Consider the following 15,037-nt stretch of genomic DNA (forward strand, 5'->3'; position numbering starts at 1 on the left):
CAGTTTGTACCCATTCGTCCTCGTGCCTACATTAGTACTAAACTTAAATAATTCCTCTCCCTCCCTAACGTTAATCCCCCTGATATATTTATATAGAGCAAGCATATCCTTGTTGATATCCTTAAATTCCTGTGTGAATTGTGCAGTGGACTCTTATTTGAGTTCTTTATAGCAAGTAATGTCAGAGTTGTTGGGTGGCTTGGATATGTTGGTTACCTTCCCCAGCCCTGAAGAAGAGTTCTGTGAAGCTTGAAAGTTTGTCCATGTCATGAATCAATGTTGGTCCAAGAAAAAAATATTATCTTGTTGCTCTCATATCCTGGACCCACATGGTTACAACAACAATCCAAATATATAAAAACAAAGAGAGAGAGAGAGAGAGAGAGAGAATGCTATCTGAACTGCCAAGCTATTCAAAAATTTTATCTGATACATATTAAATAAATATAGTACCTAAGTACAGTTACACACCACTAATTGTGCTGCTCCTCTAGTTCAAATACTATAATGTTTCCATAAAATGATATTATCAATTAAATAGTCCTCTTTATAAACTCTAAACACTGGCAACCGAAAGACAGAAGTCTCTCTTGAGGAGGTTGGGTGTTGGAGACTGGGACTGGGTGACCGTGGAGACTGGGATGAAGAACCTAGGGAGAGAGAGAAACTGTGAACTGGGGCTGGGGTGGGGGGAATTCTGGGACTTGGATGGAGATTCTCAAGGGAAAGACTAGGAGTAGCTGGGCAAGCAGACAGGGACTGGATTGAGGAGCCCAAGGGATGGAGACTGGGACTGGTTAAGAGAATGGAACAAGGAGGAGGAGTGAAGGGGGGAGATTAGGATGAGGAGTCAGGGAGAGGAAGACAGAACTGGGATAGGATAGAGAGAGAGTGTCTCATCGCCTTCTAGTGCTGGTCCACAAAGAGGATGGAAAAACTGCTACTACTATGAGTTATAGTGTTAGCTCAAGCAGCAGAGGTCTGTGTGGTGGATGTACACTTTTTAGTCCTCCTGTTGAGTCATGTGGGGGTGAATATGATTATAAATGATGGAATTTTTGTTTTTTCAGTCTGCTTTTTATAAAAAATAGGAATTTACACAAATAAGCTATTTTAATAATGTTAAGTTCATTCGCTGCACTGGATGGACCAATGCTCTGACCCACTCAGTTGTGTAGTGAAGGATACTGTTTTCTAAAGCACACCTACCTTATTTGTTGCAGACGTTGGAAGGCATGTAGCAAATGAGAAATGGGAGTTGCAGGAATATTGATTCATATTTGACTTCTGATCCACTATGACCCCCAGATCCCTTTCTGCAGTACTCTTTCCTAGGTATTGGCCTGCTATACCCAGAGTTGCGAGTTCAACCCTTGAGGGGGCTATTTAGGGATCTGGGGCAAAAATCTAGGGACTGATCCTGCTTTGTGTAGGGGGTTCAACTAGATGACCTTCTGAGGTCCCTTCTAACCCTGATATCCTATGATTCTATCAGACCCTCCCACAGTTATCTTTTTTCCAGGCTGAAAACTCTCAGTCTTATTAATCTCTCCTCATGTGGAAGATGTTCCAGATCTATAATTTTTTCCCTTTTCTGTACCTTTTCCAGTTCCAATACATTTTTTGAGATGAGGCGACCATATCTGCACACAGTATTCAAGATGTGGGTGTACCATGGATTTATATAGACGCAACATGATATTTTTTGTCTTATTATCAATCTCTTTCTTAATGATTCTGTTAGGAATATTTTTTCTTACATTATATACAATATATGCCTGTCTCCCTTGTTTCAGAGATCTAGTCTGATGAAAGTGGGTTTTAGCCCATGAAAGCTTATGCCCAAATAAATTTGTTAGTGTTTAAGGTGCCACAAGAACTTCTCTTTGTTTTTGCCTCTGTCTCTCTCTATCAGGGATCATGTCAAATGCTAGTGATTAATTTCAGACATTTACCTTCTAGATTTCATGACATCTTAGCATATTTAGTCACTCACTGAATGTAAAAATTATGCTCTGTTGTTCAACATTCCTTTAAATCAGGTAGCTCACCTTAAAGTATATGCCACGAGACAAAAAAAAATGCAATTAAAACCATGGTTATAAAAGGTATTAAAAAGTACCTACCATTACTGTCTGCATAGTTGATCAAATTACAGTTTCTAGTCTCCTTATATTTACTGTTACTTTTTCGTTCATCTTTCAAGGTCTCATTTGTTTTATCTGTAATGATGAAGACATAATGAAATATAGTCAGATTTTATTTTAATGTGCTTTTGAAGGTATTTATTCCCAGTATTCATTTATAACATTATGTTTAATTATTAATACAAGCATGTGTTTGTGGAGCGGGGGAACCAAAAGTATGTATTAAGGTGAGTAAAATCATGTGTAACAAGGCATTTTGGTGAGTTACTAAAAAAAGTTTGGCAACTCAACTTTAAACATCTGATAACCTATGGAATTCTCTGTGCAAATTGTGGGTCGAAACATGACCCAGCTTTCACAGCTGCACAAGGCAGTATGGGAGCATATATGGTGACTGTTCTTACCCTTATGCTGCCACATTGGTGTCATGGGTAGCAGCTCAGGTGGTGAAGCAGGCACCAAAGAGCCCTTGTGTTCCATCCCCATGTGAGTGACTGGGAGGGGACAAGAAATGAGTAGAGCTATAGCTCCAGCTTCACTGTACCAGATAATAACCAAGTACAGTTTACTCTCTCCTTGGAACATAGGGTAAATTTAAAGAGGGATTGTGTCTCTGAATCACAGTCTCCCTCCAGGGATACAAAAATACCCTGTCACCTGTGGGCAAACACTTTTCACAAAGCGGTCACTACATATCTGATCTCTTAGTCCTTGTCTTCAAAGGACATCTGTACAGCACCTTCAAAATAAGAGTTGGGAAACTTAATTCATAACTCTACTAGACATTAAAAAACATGGACTTAATAGAGACATAGTGTGTAGAATAATATAAATGCCTTTGCTGTCTCTCTACACTATTGTTCCAAACTCTATTCAGAACTTTTGTTGATTAATCTCGCCAATCCTACCAACTGACCTCTCAACAAAACATTCACAGAAATGATAGCACAAATATACCGTTCCTATTAAATCAAAATCTTGAATTAATACAATGCAGAGGAGGAGCGAATTCCCCCTCCATCAAAACAGCAGCAGTGCTCTGAAAGCTGCTTCTATCTTCAAAGCCCTGATTGGCAAGGGGATAAGCATACAGGAGTTGGGCAGAGAGATGGCAGGAAGCAGGAGCAGCGCTAGGGTTTTTGGCGCCCTTGGCGGGGGTCCTTCCGCACTCCTGGTCGTTGGGACACTTCGGCGGTGGGTCTCGAAGCGAGTGAAGGACCCGCCGCAGAATTGCCGACTACGACCCAGAGCGCAGAAGGAATCCCCGCCTCCGAATTGCCGCCCTCCCAAATCCTGACACCCTAGGCGACTGCCTAGGTCGCCTAAATGGAAGCGCCGGCCCTGGCAGGAAGTCCTGCACTAACTTCATTTGGCAAGGTCTCTTGGGAAGAAGGGACAGCTAGGGGATACAGCAACTCAGGGACAGCAACTGTTGCTGCTGCAAAGCAGGGCCAGGCACCAGAAAGGCTGTCCAGGACAGCACAGGGACTATGGTGGCAGATGCCATTTGCAACAGAGACATGGAAGTGGCACTTTTAGTTCACACCATAGACATACTGGAGATGGGGAGATTTGGACTCTGATTTGGCCTGTTGCTGATCAAGGTGCCTCTTGCTGAACTTACAGCACTTACTCTTTGAGTATAGAATAATTGTTCTGAGAATTTGCAAGTAAATCCATTAATTATTTTGAGTTAAAAGTCATTAAAAACTGCGACCTTTAAGAAATTTAGCATCTGTGGCAGTATTTCCTGTTTCTGAGTGACCTCAACAATGCAATAACACAGACTCTTCAAACTTTCCATATAGATAAAATTTATTTGAAATGTCATGCATAGACTATATTTGAAGGAATAACTAAGTTTTTAATTATTGTGCCTTGTAATTGTTATGATTACAGAGAATATAGACAAGTACATGTCAATAGCTCAGGTAACTCTTAACTGAGGCCACTGAAATTGTTAAAATTTTTAAAAAATGAATTAATGTTGATGTTACATAACTTAAAATATTTCTAAATATCACATTATTTTATGGTTTCTTGTTTAGTGTTTATGTATGAAACTTTTAATAATTAAAAACAAAAAAACCCTAAGGAAATTTCCAGACCAAAAAAACTTCATTCAGATGGAGGAATTAAGGTTGAGAGTGCATATCAGTAACTTAAAGATAATTATTCTCAAAAACAAGCATTAGAAGTCTAGAAAATTGAGTGTTAATTTTACACTTAAATAGAAAATGTAACTAACTCTGAATTTCTACGGTTTGTAATGCTTAGTTTGGGGAGAATTACATCATCCTGGTTATATCTTTTACCCTTAAATTACTAATACATACTTTCAGTCTTAATTCTGTTTTAACATAGTTTTTTTTTTTTTAATCTTGGAATCTATTAAACCACATATTTAAGAGGAAAAACATGAATAGAAAGTACTTCATCTTTCTAATGAGGCCAATTTAATTATGGTTTTTACCCAAAATCAAATTTAATTATTCATACAAAGCAAAGACTGTCTTCAGTGAACACTAAGTCCTCACTATATTTCTATTTTCAAACTTGTGCATGCAGAACTAGAAGCAAAGTTTTCATAATTATACTATTATGTACTATAAAGACTGAGGCAAGGATTTCACGAGTGACTGGATATTTGAGATATCTTAGAGTCCTGATTGTCACACAGTGCTGAACAATCATCAAATAAAAATCAGACTCTTAAGTAGCCTTAGGTTTGGCACCCAAATAATTACTCACTTCTGAAACTGTTCACCTCAAAGCTTTACAGTGCACAATGAGCCTGATTATGGAAACCTTGCCTCCAGTTCTGCACCCACAAGTACTACAGAGAGACTTTGAACCCCAAATAACTGTTGGGATCTACTATTCTGTTGGAAGATGGTTTCTGAAACTCTGCATCATAAACAATTTAATTCTGATTTTGCTGAATAAACACTTATATAATGAATAAAAACTGTACTTACCAGGTGGGACATGATTTTATTTCAATGTCATACGTTTGACATTCCTGAAGTCCTTCAATACGGTCATTGTTTGCTACACTACAATTGGATTGACAACCTGCTACTTCAAGCAGCAGAGGTCTGTGTGGTGGATCTAAACCTTTTAGCCCTACTGTTGAGTCATGTGGGGGTCAATATGATCATAAATGATGGAATTTTTGTTTTTTCAGTCTGCTTTTCATAAAAATTAGGAAGTTACACAAATAAGCTATTTTAATAATGTTAAGGTTTCTAAGTTAAGCACTCAAAAGTTAGGAAATATCAGAATTAAGGTTGCCTTTGTGATCCCTGGTTCATTCACTGCACTGGATGGACCAATGCTCTGACCCACTCAGTTGTGTAGTGAAGGATACTGTTTTCTAAAGCACGCCTACCTTATTTGTTGCAGATGTTGGAAAGCATGTAGCAAATGAGAAATGGGAGTTGCAGGAATAGACACGATGGTTGCACGGTTAAAGCAATTGAATGCTGCCTTTGAGAATTGGATTATATCCCTGCCTCTACCACAGACTTTGTATAGGGTACTAGACAAGTCATTTAAATCCAACTTTTCATAGGTGGTCGCTAATTGTGTGTTCATTTTCTGGATACTCAGCTTGAGACCAAAGCGCTGAACATTAGCAGCCACAACTGAAGTCAATGGGACCTATATTGTGAGTACATAAGATGTGATATAATACTAAATACTCTGGAAAAGCAGGTCTTAGGCTTCTACAAATGGGAACCCAGAATTAGTAATCCTTTTCTTTTACCTTTTTTCCTGCCTCAGTTTCCCATCTGTAAAATGGGAATAATACTATCACCTATCCTCAGAGAAATATTGTGAAAGTAATTCACTAAATGTTTGTGAAGCACTCAGAGTTGTGATGAGCACCACAAAAAAGTTAATGAGGAAATTAACAATTCTTTGTTCAGAGCAGGGGTTGAAAAGATGTGCAGACAATAAAGTCTTGGGCCACATATTGAACAATAAAGATAAAACAAAATATTGTATAGCTGCTCTTTCAATGAGCACTGTCCATGCTGTGGACTGAATAAAGCAGAATCCTGTGGAAAAAATAGTATGCAATCATGTAATTAAAGACTATATAATAATGCATACACACACAAGGAGGGGTTGGATTAATGCTGCACAGGCAACCTCAATTTTGGCACTTTCTAACTTTCAAGTGCTTTGCTTTGCAATCTTAATGTTCTAAATTATATAGGTTTTTGTAGGTATTTGGAATACAGAGGGCACATAAGAACATAAAAACTAGGCCAGACCAAAAGTCTATCTATCCCAGTAACCTGTCTTCCGACAGTGGCCAGTGCCAGGAGCTTCAGAGGAAATGAACAGAACAGGTAATCATCAACTGATCCATCCCCTTGTCCATTCCCAGCTTCTGACAGACAGAAGCTAGGGATACCATTCCTGCTCATCCTGGCTAATAACTATTGATGGACCTATCTTGGTTCTTTTTTGAACCCTGTTATAATCTTGGCCTTTACAACATCCTCTGGCAAGAAGATACACAGGTTGACTGTGTGTTGTGTGAAGAAATATTTCCTTTTGTTTGTTTTAAACCTGCTGCCTATTAATTTTGTTTGCTGGCCCCTAGTTCTTGTGTTATGAGGAGAAGTAAATAACACTTCCTTATTTATTTTTCTCCATGACAGTCATGATTTTCATGGAATCATAGAACTGGAAGGGACATCAAGAGGTCATCTAGTCCAGTCCCCTGCACTCAAGGCAGGACTAAGTATTTTCTAGACGATTCCATGACAGGAGTTTGTTCAACCTGCTCTTAAAAATCCCCAGTGATGGAGATTCCACAACCTCCCTAGACAATTAATTCCAGTGCTCAACCACTCTGACAGTTAACACATTTTTCCTAACATCCAACCTAAACCGCCCTTGCTGCAGTTTAAGCCCATTGCTTCTTGCCCTGTCCTCAGAGGTTAAGAACAACAATTTTTCTCTCCCTTCCTTGTAACAACCTTTTATGTACTTGAAAACTGTTATCATGTCTCCTCTCAGTCTTCTCTTCTCCAGGCTAAACAAACCCAGTTTTTTCAATCTTCTCGCAGAGGTCATGTTTTCTAGACCTTTAATCATTTTTGTTGCTCTTCGCTGGACTTTCCTCAATTTGTCCACATATTTCCTGAAATATGGCGCCTAGAACTGGACACAATAGTCCAGTTCAGACCTAATCAGCGTGGAGTACAGTGGAAGAATTACTTCTTGGGTCTTGCTTACAATACTCCTGCTAATACATCCCAGAATGTTTGCTTCTTTTGCAACAATGTTACACTGTTGACTCATATTTGGCTTGTGATCCACTATGATCCCCAGATCCCTTTCTGCAGTATTCTTTCCTGGTCATAAGAATAGCTCAGTGGTTTGAGCATTGGCCTGCTAACCCAGAGTTGTGAGATTGATCCTTAAGGGGGCCATTTAGGGATCTGGGGCAAAAATCTTGGGATTGATCCTGCTTTGAGTAGGGAGTTAAACTAGCTGCCCTCCTGAGGTCCCTTCCAACCCTGATATTCTATCATACCCTCTCACAGTTATCTTTTTTCCAAGTTGAAAAGTCCCAGTCTTATTAATCTCTCCTCATGTGGAAGATGTTTTCAGATCCCTAATCATTTTTGTTGCCCTATTCTGAACCTTTTCCAGTTCCAATACATCTTTTTTGAGATGAGGCAACCACGTCTGCACACAGTATTCAAGATGTGGGTGTACCGTGGATTTAAATAGAGGCAATACGATATTTTCTGTGTTATTATCAATCCCTTTCTTAACGATTAGCAACATTCTGGTAGGAATATTTTTCTAACATTATATACAATATATGCCTGTCTCCCTTTTGTCCCTCTATCAGGGATCATGTCAAATGCTAGTGATTAATTTAAGACATTTACCTTCTAGATTTCATGATATCTTAGCATATATTCACTCACTGAATGTAAAAATTAAGCTCTGCTGTTCAACATTCCTTTAAATCAGACAGCTCACCTTAAAGTCTATGCAAAAAAACATACAATTAAAACCCTGGTTATAAAAGGTATTAAAAAGTACCTACCATTATGACAGGAATACGAATAGGTCAAATTACATTTAAGTGAGGAGTTTCTAGTCCAACTTAAATGAAAAGAGTGGTCACTTATTACTTCAGTCCCAAAGGAGTAACTTTTTTCATCTGTAATGATGAAGACATAATGCAATATATTCATATTTTATTTTAATATGCTTTTGAATGTATTTATTCTCAGTATTCGTTTATAACATTATGTTTGATTATTAATACAAGCATTTGTTTGTGGAGCGGAGGAACCAAAAGGTATGTATTAACGTGAGTAAAATGATGTGTAACAAGGCATTATGGTGAATTGTTAAAAAAAAGTTTGGTAACTCAACTTTAAACATCTGATAACCTATGGAATTCTCTGTGCAAATTGTGGGTTGAAACCTGACCCAGCCTTCATAGCTGCACAAGGCAGTATGGGAGCATATATGGTGGCCGCTCTCTCTCTCTTCATCACAAACAATTTAATTATGATTTTGCTGAATAAACTGTTTAGGGTTACTTACCAGGTGGGACATCAATTGAACGTACAATGTTATAACTACGAACGCCTATTTCAATGTCATATGTTTGACATTCCTGAAGTCCTCTGATAATATTGTTTTCTATAGTACAATTGGATTTACATTTGAGAGAGAATGAAGTTATTTCTTTATTTTGTTCCAAAACTTTCAGTTTTCCATTGACTGAGTTCTGAGTGTAGGTATAATTTTCCATTGTAAGAGTAATTTGGTCTGAAAGAGGCAAAAAAAAAAATTTTAAACGCCACATTTAAAGCAATTTTTCATTTTTCATTCTTACACTTGAATTTTAATTTTGGCATTGGTGATCTCCTCACTTTATGATACAGGTACCATAAATTGTAATAAATAAAATCATTTCAACTCATTGTTTTATGGTATTTATACAACTGATTTTGAAACACCAATGAAAGATTCATTTGTCCAAACTCCAGCGCACTCCATTCTTTAAAGATCTCAGAAAAAAAGATATGAGTAAGTATATGAAACTTAGGCCTGGTCTACCCTAGGAATTTACATTGGTAAAGCTACCTCCCTCGAGGGTGTGAAAAATCCACACCCCTGAGAGACATAGCTATACTAACCTAACCCCTGGTGTAAACAGCACTGGGTTGACTGAAGAATTTTTCCCTTGGCCTAGCTACCGCCTTTTGGTGAGGTAGATTACCTACACCAACAAAAGAATCCCTCCCATTGGTGTAGGTAGTGTCTACACTGAACTGCTACAGCAGCACAGCTGCAGAAGGGCGGCTGTGCTGCTGTAGCATTTTAAGCATAGACATGCCCCTAGAAATGTCCTTTTACATCCCCCATCAGTGTATAGACATGTTATCAAAAGTGGTTTGTGATGAGGCCTCCACCCCACACAAGACAGAGCAGGTTAAGTTAGGCCAATGAACCTGATAAGCTGCAGCCAAGGACTAATAAAGGTGAACTGATGATGAAGCCTAGCTGAGCAAGGGCAGGCTGAACTTGTATAAAGCCAGCAAGCTAAGAACAGAGTGGTGTTGCAGGGGGTTGCAATCGCTCCCTGGAAGAAGGGAGGTTTGTTTGGGCTACAGAGCCTGGCAAGAAGTCAGAAAGGGGAAGTAATTTACAGTTAGTCCCTGGGAGAAGGGAGTTTGGACTGGTAAACCTAACTGGGGAGAAGATAGAGAAGGGAAATACAAAAGAGTCCAGAGAAATAGCAACAGGGTCAGAGAGCAAGCAGACCATAGCTACTAGACATAGAGTCCCTGGGCTGGACCACAGATTAATGCATGGGCCTGGGTTTCCCTACCAGATGCTGGGAAAGTGGCACAAGACTAGCCTTGGACCAGAAGACTGTCTGGAATTGGGCATGCAGATAAGTAATCCAGTGGCACTTTGATACTCTGAAAGAGGAGGACTATGCAGTGATCTGGTCAGAGCACTGAGTCATGAAAATGGAATTCTGCAAGTTCTGGCAAGTGAGGGGGCATGCAGTATGAGCAATTATCAGAAGTAGGGGCATCAAACCTGATTAGAGCTAATCCCCAGATGTGGCCACAAGAAGCCAGCCCAGCGGTGAGTTGACCCAGATACATGCTCTTTTTAAGTGGGCTAGATTGTCCCTTTCTGTTGAAAAATCCACAGGACAGAGAAAATATTGTGGAAAATGCCCAAATTGCTTGGGGAGGTGCCCTCCCTAATCAGAACAGATTGTGGGTCCAGCTCCCTAGCCCCACTTATTCTGGGGGATCCATAGGAAACCAGAGTGATTTGCACTAAGGCCCTGTACCCCAGTACTGTCCTCTGGTAGTATAGTTCCAGTGGAACCATGCTACTTGGACTTCTGTGGTCATCAACTGCACCAGCCTCACCCATACAGGGAGATCTGTAGTGGAGCCATGGAGCCTATAAAAATAAATAAGCTGGGCACTGCATTACATTTCTACCTTGAGTTCCATGGGACAGGTGGAAGACAATGAGCCTCCTCCCATCCTATCTAGTCTCGATTTGTCCACTTGTAGTCACACTAAGCCTTCCACATGGTCAGAGGGGAAATGGGCATGTTACCATGGAGGCCTCTGATGCTCTTTCCTATGTGCGTGAGGAGATCTGTACATAGAAAGACTCATCTGCTTTTGGATCGGGGGAGGGGACACAATCTGTCCATCTGTTACAATACCAATAGATGATACTATGCATTACAAAGTGACTAGCAAACAAATAGGTGTTAATAAATTATACTCAGCCATCCATCGTGACTGTACAAGATATACCAGGATCATTACACACACAGACTAGACAGGGGTCTAAGAGTAGATAAAAAGCAACAGAGTGATGGTTGAGTTGGAAGCTGGCACACATATTGGTTGGGGTATTTTAGGACATTGTGTGAGCTGGGAGGTAGCATGGTAATGTAACAAGACTGAGAGGTATCCAAAGGATGGTATATTTGAGACAGAAAGAGGTGTCTCTGGAGAGTGAGAGTGGTGACGGCACACTTGTCTCCCTACGAAAAGTGAACACCCTACACTACTTTACCCAGTTTTGCAGGATTTACAAGCTCTAGAGGCAGACAAATTCAGCCCTCTTCAGAAACATAGTCTCTCCATTGAACAAGGATGCTAGGATGGGAAGTAAATTCTCTTTGGGGCTCCAAGAAACAAATGAAGCATCCTCTCTGGGCAATTTAATTTACAGTTTTAACATTACAATTTAAAAGAAATAAATATCAATTAATACTTGAAGATATTTTCTGATGGTTAAAAATCATGTAACCCATACAGCACTATGTATGTTATACATGGACTGTAATGGTCCTCTGGGTCCTCAGAACAAAATGTAAAATCTACTTCTTCAATATAGACTTCCCTCAGTAACATCACCAAAATCACATATTTAAAAAAATATGGTCTCTTCAGACTGGGGAAGAAGAGAGTCATGTAGAGATCAACTTAAATTTATTTTATGAATTTTGTGAGGCATTCAGAGAACATGATGAAGGACATAATATAAAAATCTAAATAGATATGAGATGAACAGATCATCGCTGTAGCACAACTCTTTAGTATGGTTGTAATGATTTCATCCCATCTACACAAGCAAGGGGAAACCCTGTTATAACATAATCTGGAAACTATTGTATTACTGCACAGTTCTCTGGCTAAGCATGCTGTCCGGTCTCCAATTCACCTTCTGCTCCAGTATGCTCTGCCTATGGACTGGGGAAGATAGATAAGACTAGTTTTATCAGTTATTCTCTAAAGCCTGCAGTTTTCTTATTCTGTGTCTCACAGGATATAAAATTAGATGATTAAAGAGAGAATCTTAGAGAGCACCTTGGTACTGAACAAACCAGGCATTTTTCTCCCATAGGCAGACAGTATGCTGTAGCACTGGTGAGCTGTGTTACTACTTCCCAGATGAGTGCATAGTTGGTTGTCTGAGCAGCTTGAGAATTGGACAAAAGCAGTCCAAAAATTTCTGAACACCCACAGAATAACCCTCCAAAACAGTAAGAAAGCCATAAAACAAAATAAAATGCTTAAATACCTTCTGATTTGGTTTGTTTGGGCATTTAGTTGATTACAGTGAGGTTGGGGGGTGTTATTTCTGGTTTAAAAAGTTGCACTTCACCTTTATTAAACATAACTTACCACAATTTATGGGAGGAGTCGTTACTGCCGTGGTTTCTGTAAGAACGGGGGAAAATAAGACAGCATTCCATTAATAATTTTGGGGAAGGATGGTTAAAAGATTTGTACTTATATCACCAGACATTTATTTCAAAATAATGTTTAGCCTTTACATGTTAAAATGGTTGTACTTTGATAACTCATATTTCTGTCTTCAAACTTAAAGTATAATTTGTATGCATTTCATTATTTCCCTTTGCATGGTTGATTGCAAATCAGACTGCTCCTTAATCATGTTTCGCAACGGTAGTTCTACAGAAGCAAGTTGCATTATTTTTCTCATAGGTATAATATGCAAATCAACATGATATGCAAATCTACATCAGTCTCCTTTACAGCCAGAATAAGGGGACAGTAAGTATCTTGATTGGAATGGCGCTTTTGCAAGATTTCAGTGATGCAGGTGGCATTTGCAAGATGGCCATGTCACTTTGACAACTGCCATGATGGTGGTGATGAAGTGTCTCAGTTTTCACTGCCATTAAACAAAAAGAATGAAACCATTGTGAATTAATTACCCTAAGCAAGTAAGAAGTGCAATATCGGGCTTCACCATTGTTTTTTACCAAGAAAAAGCAAGTAATATTTTCTGTTTATGATTGTGAGGAAGTGAATATGGCCTTTTAAACATAATTTAGTAATTAAATTAACAGTAATAAGCTTCCTAAGAGACTTTAGTTTCACGCAGTTTCTTCAGTTGTATCTGTGATAAAAATATTTGTTAAGGTTTCAAAGATAAAGTTATTTCAGTGGCTAACACATTTCTCATGCATGAGGTGTTAGGATTGCTATTACTGTGTGCAAGTTTGTCACCATTTTTGAGAGGTGGAGTAGTCGTTGTCATGGAATGTGAGGTGTCTGAGGAAGACTCAGGCATGTTTGCTGTAGTGCTGGTTGGAGTAAGGCTCGTAGATGGTGAAATGGTGCTGTGCAAGGATGTCATACTGGAATTATCTGCAAGGAAATAAACAGAACAAAATGTCAGAAAGTCAGTCCTTTGTGCGGTCATATCATAAATGAGTTTTAACCTATGCTTTCTTTTTATTATCCTATCACAACAGTCTTAAAATGGAGGTGCAACTAAGGCTGTGTTAGTATTTGCATTTAAAAAAACAAAACAGGAGTCTGTTAGTATAATTTAAAATAATATCAAACTTCTACAGGTTAAATAATCCTAAAATATATTGGGCTGAATTCTGCAGACACTACTCAGACAAAACCCCTTATGAAGTCAATGGCAGTTTTGCCTGAATAAAGGTTTCAGGGTTTAGCTCATTATACAAACTAGGAAAGACCACAATTCTCATCCTTATTTCTTACCACAGGGCTCAATTCTGCTAACACTTATTACCAAACATAGCACTTATTCCAACTGAGACACATCATGGTAGTAAGTATCAGAGGGGTAGCCGTGTTAGTATGGTCTTTTTTTATTTTAATAGCTAATCTGTAAAAGCAGCAAAGAGTCCTGTGGCACCTTATAGACTAACAGATGTATTGGAACATGAGCTTTCGTGGGTGAATACCCACTTCGTCGGATGCATAGTAGTAATCACTACTCTCCGTAGTAGATGTTTGCAAGATCAGATTCATAAGTACCTAGGTACTATACACAACATAAAAATTTTGTTTTCTTAATTAGAAACAATTATTACTTATTTATTCAGTTTTATATGGAGCCCACTCCTGAAGTTCTTACTTCGGCAAAATTGTCATTGACTGCAGTAGGAGTTTTGCCAGAGTAATGACTGCAAGATCAAACTATCAGATGTTGTACTCTGGAAATAAAATGCAGAAGCCCCTTGCAGTCTGGCACCAATTGTGCAGCTTAGAAACACTTTCTCAGTTTGTTGAGCAATTAATGTAATAAAAATTTTCATTCCAGCAACTATACTATTGACAGCCTGGGCATCTAAAGGAATACAGCAAACCTGGTGGTTTATGCATGGTGGTAGCAGGAGTGAGTGAAGTAAGGGCAGCAGTGCTGCTGTGTGGCTGATTGTTGGATCCCATGGAAGAGTCTGAGTATGCATGAGTGAGATTTGCACTGCTTGTTGGAATGACACCTGTAGTAAGGAAGTACAATAGTTTGTTATTGCTTCCTAACATAACATACACAGACAAGGACAATAAAGTCACACGTAAGCAAGGCTGCTATACCTGGAAAGATAATGTTAGAAGTTCTTGTTCTTATATTTAGGCAGACACACAATTTCATTTTGTTTCTTATGTATTCAACTAATGGAAAAGCTAGCAAAATGCATTCCAAAAGAAAGGTAACCAGAATTACAAAGCGCCTACAAAGTGAAGAGGTGAATGCTGAGGCCAGGTCTACACTGCGACTTTAAATCGGTTTAATGGCCGATATACCGATTTAACGCTGTATCCGTTCACACGACGTCGTCATTAATATCGAGTTAAACGGCTCCTTAAATCGATTTCGGAACTCCTCCCAAACGAGAGGAGTAGCGCTAAATTCGATAGTGATAACTCGGATTAGGGTTCATGTGGACGGAAATCGACGTTATTGGCCTCCGGGCGGCATCCCAGAGTGCAGCACTGACCGCTCTGGACAGCAATCTGAACTCGGATGCAGCGGGCAGGTAAACAGGAAAAGCCCCG

At 39.1% G+C, this 15,037-nt stretch overlaps 1 protein-coding gene across 5 annotated transcripts in view; it reads right to left on the minus strand.

Moving 5' to 3' along the window:
* Positions 1 to 15,037, minus strand: part of PTPRC (protein tyrosine phosphatase receptor type C) — a 124,432-nt gene that overhangs the window by 59,675 nt on the left and 49,720 nt on the right. For 2 of the 5 annotated variants that reach the window (XM_032786235.2, XM_032786234.2), the window contains 6 exons: positions 14,347 to 14,481; positions 13,229 to 13,369; positions 12,377 to 12,412; positions 8,739 to 8,966; positions 8,230 to 8,346; positions 2,127 to 2,222 (listed from right to left, as the gene is read on the minus strand). In XM_032786235.2, coding sequence (XP_032642126.1) covers positions 2,127 to 2,222; positions 8,230 to 8,346; positions 8,739 to 8,966; positions 12,377 to 12,412; positions 13,229 to 13,369; positions 14,347 to 14,481 — 753 coding nt within the window. The remainder of the gene's footprint in view (positions 1 to 2,126; positions 2,223 to 8,229; positions 8,347 to 8,738; positions 8,967 to 12,376; positions 12,413 to 13,228; positions 13,370 to 14,346; positions 14,482 to 15,037) is intronic. The other 3 variants (XM_032786236.2, XM_032786237.2, XM_032786239.2) reach the window with 2 other exon arrangements.

The sequence above is a fragment of the Chelonoidis abingdonii genome, chromosome 7 (assembly GCF_003597395.2).
Source record: "Chelonoidis abingdonii isolate Lonesome George chromosome 7, CheloAbing_2.0, whole genome shotgun sequence".
Taxonomy (NCBI): Eukaryota; Metazoa; Chordata; order Testudines; family Testudinidae; genus Chelonoidis; species Chelonoidis abingdonii.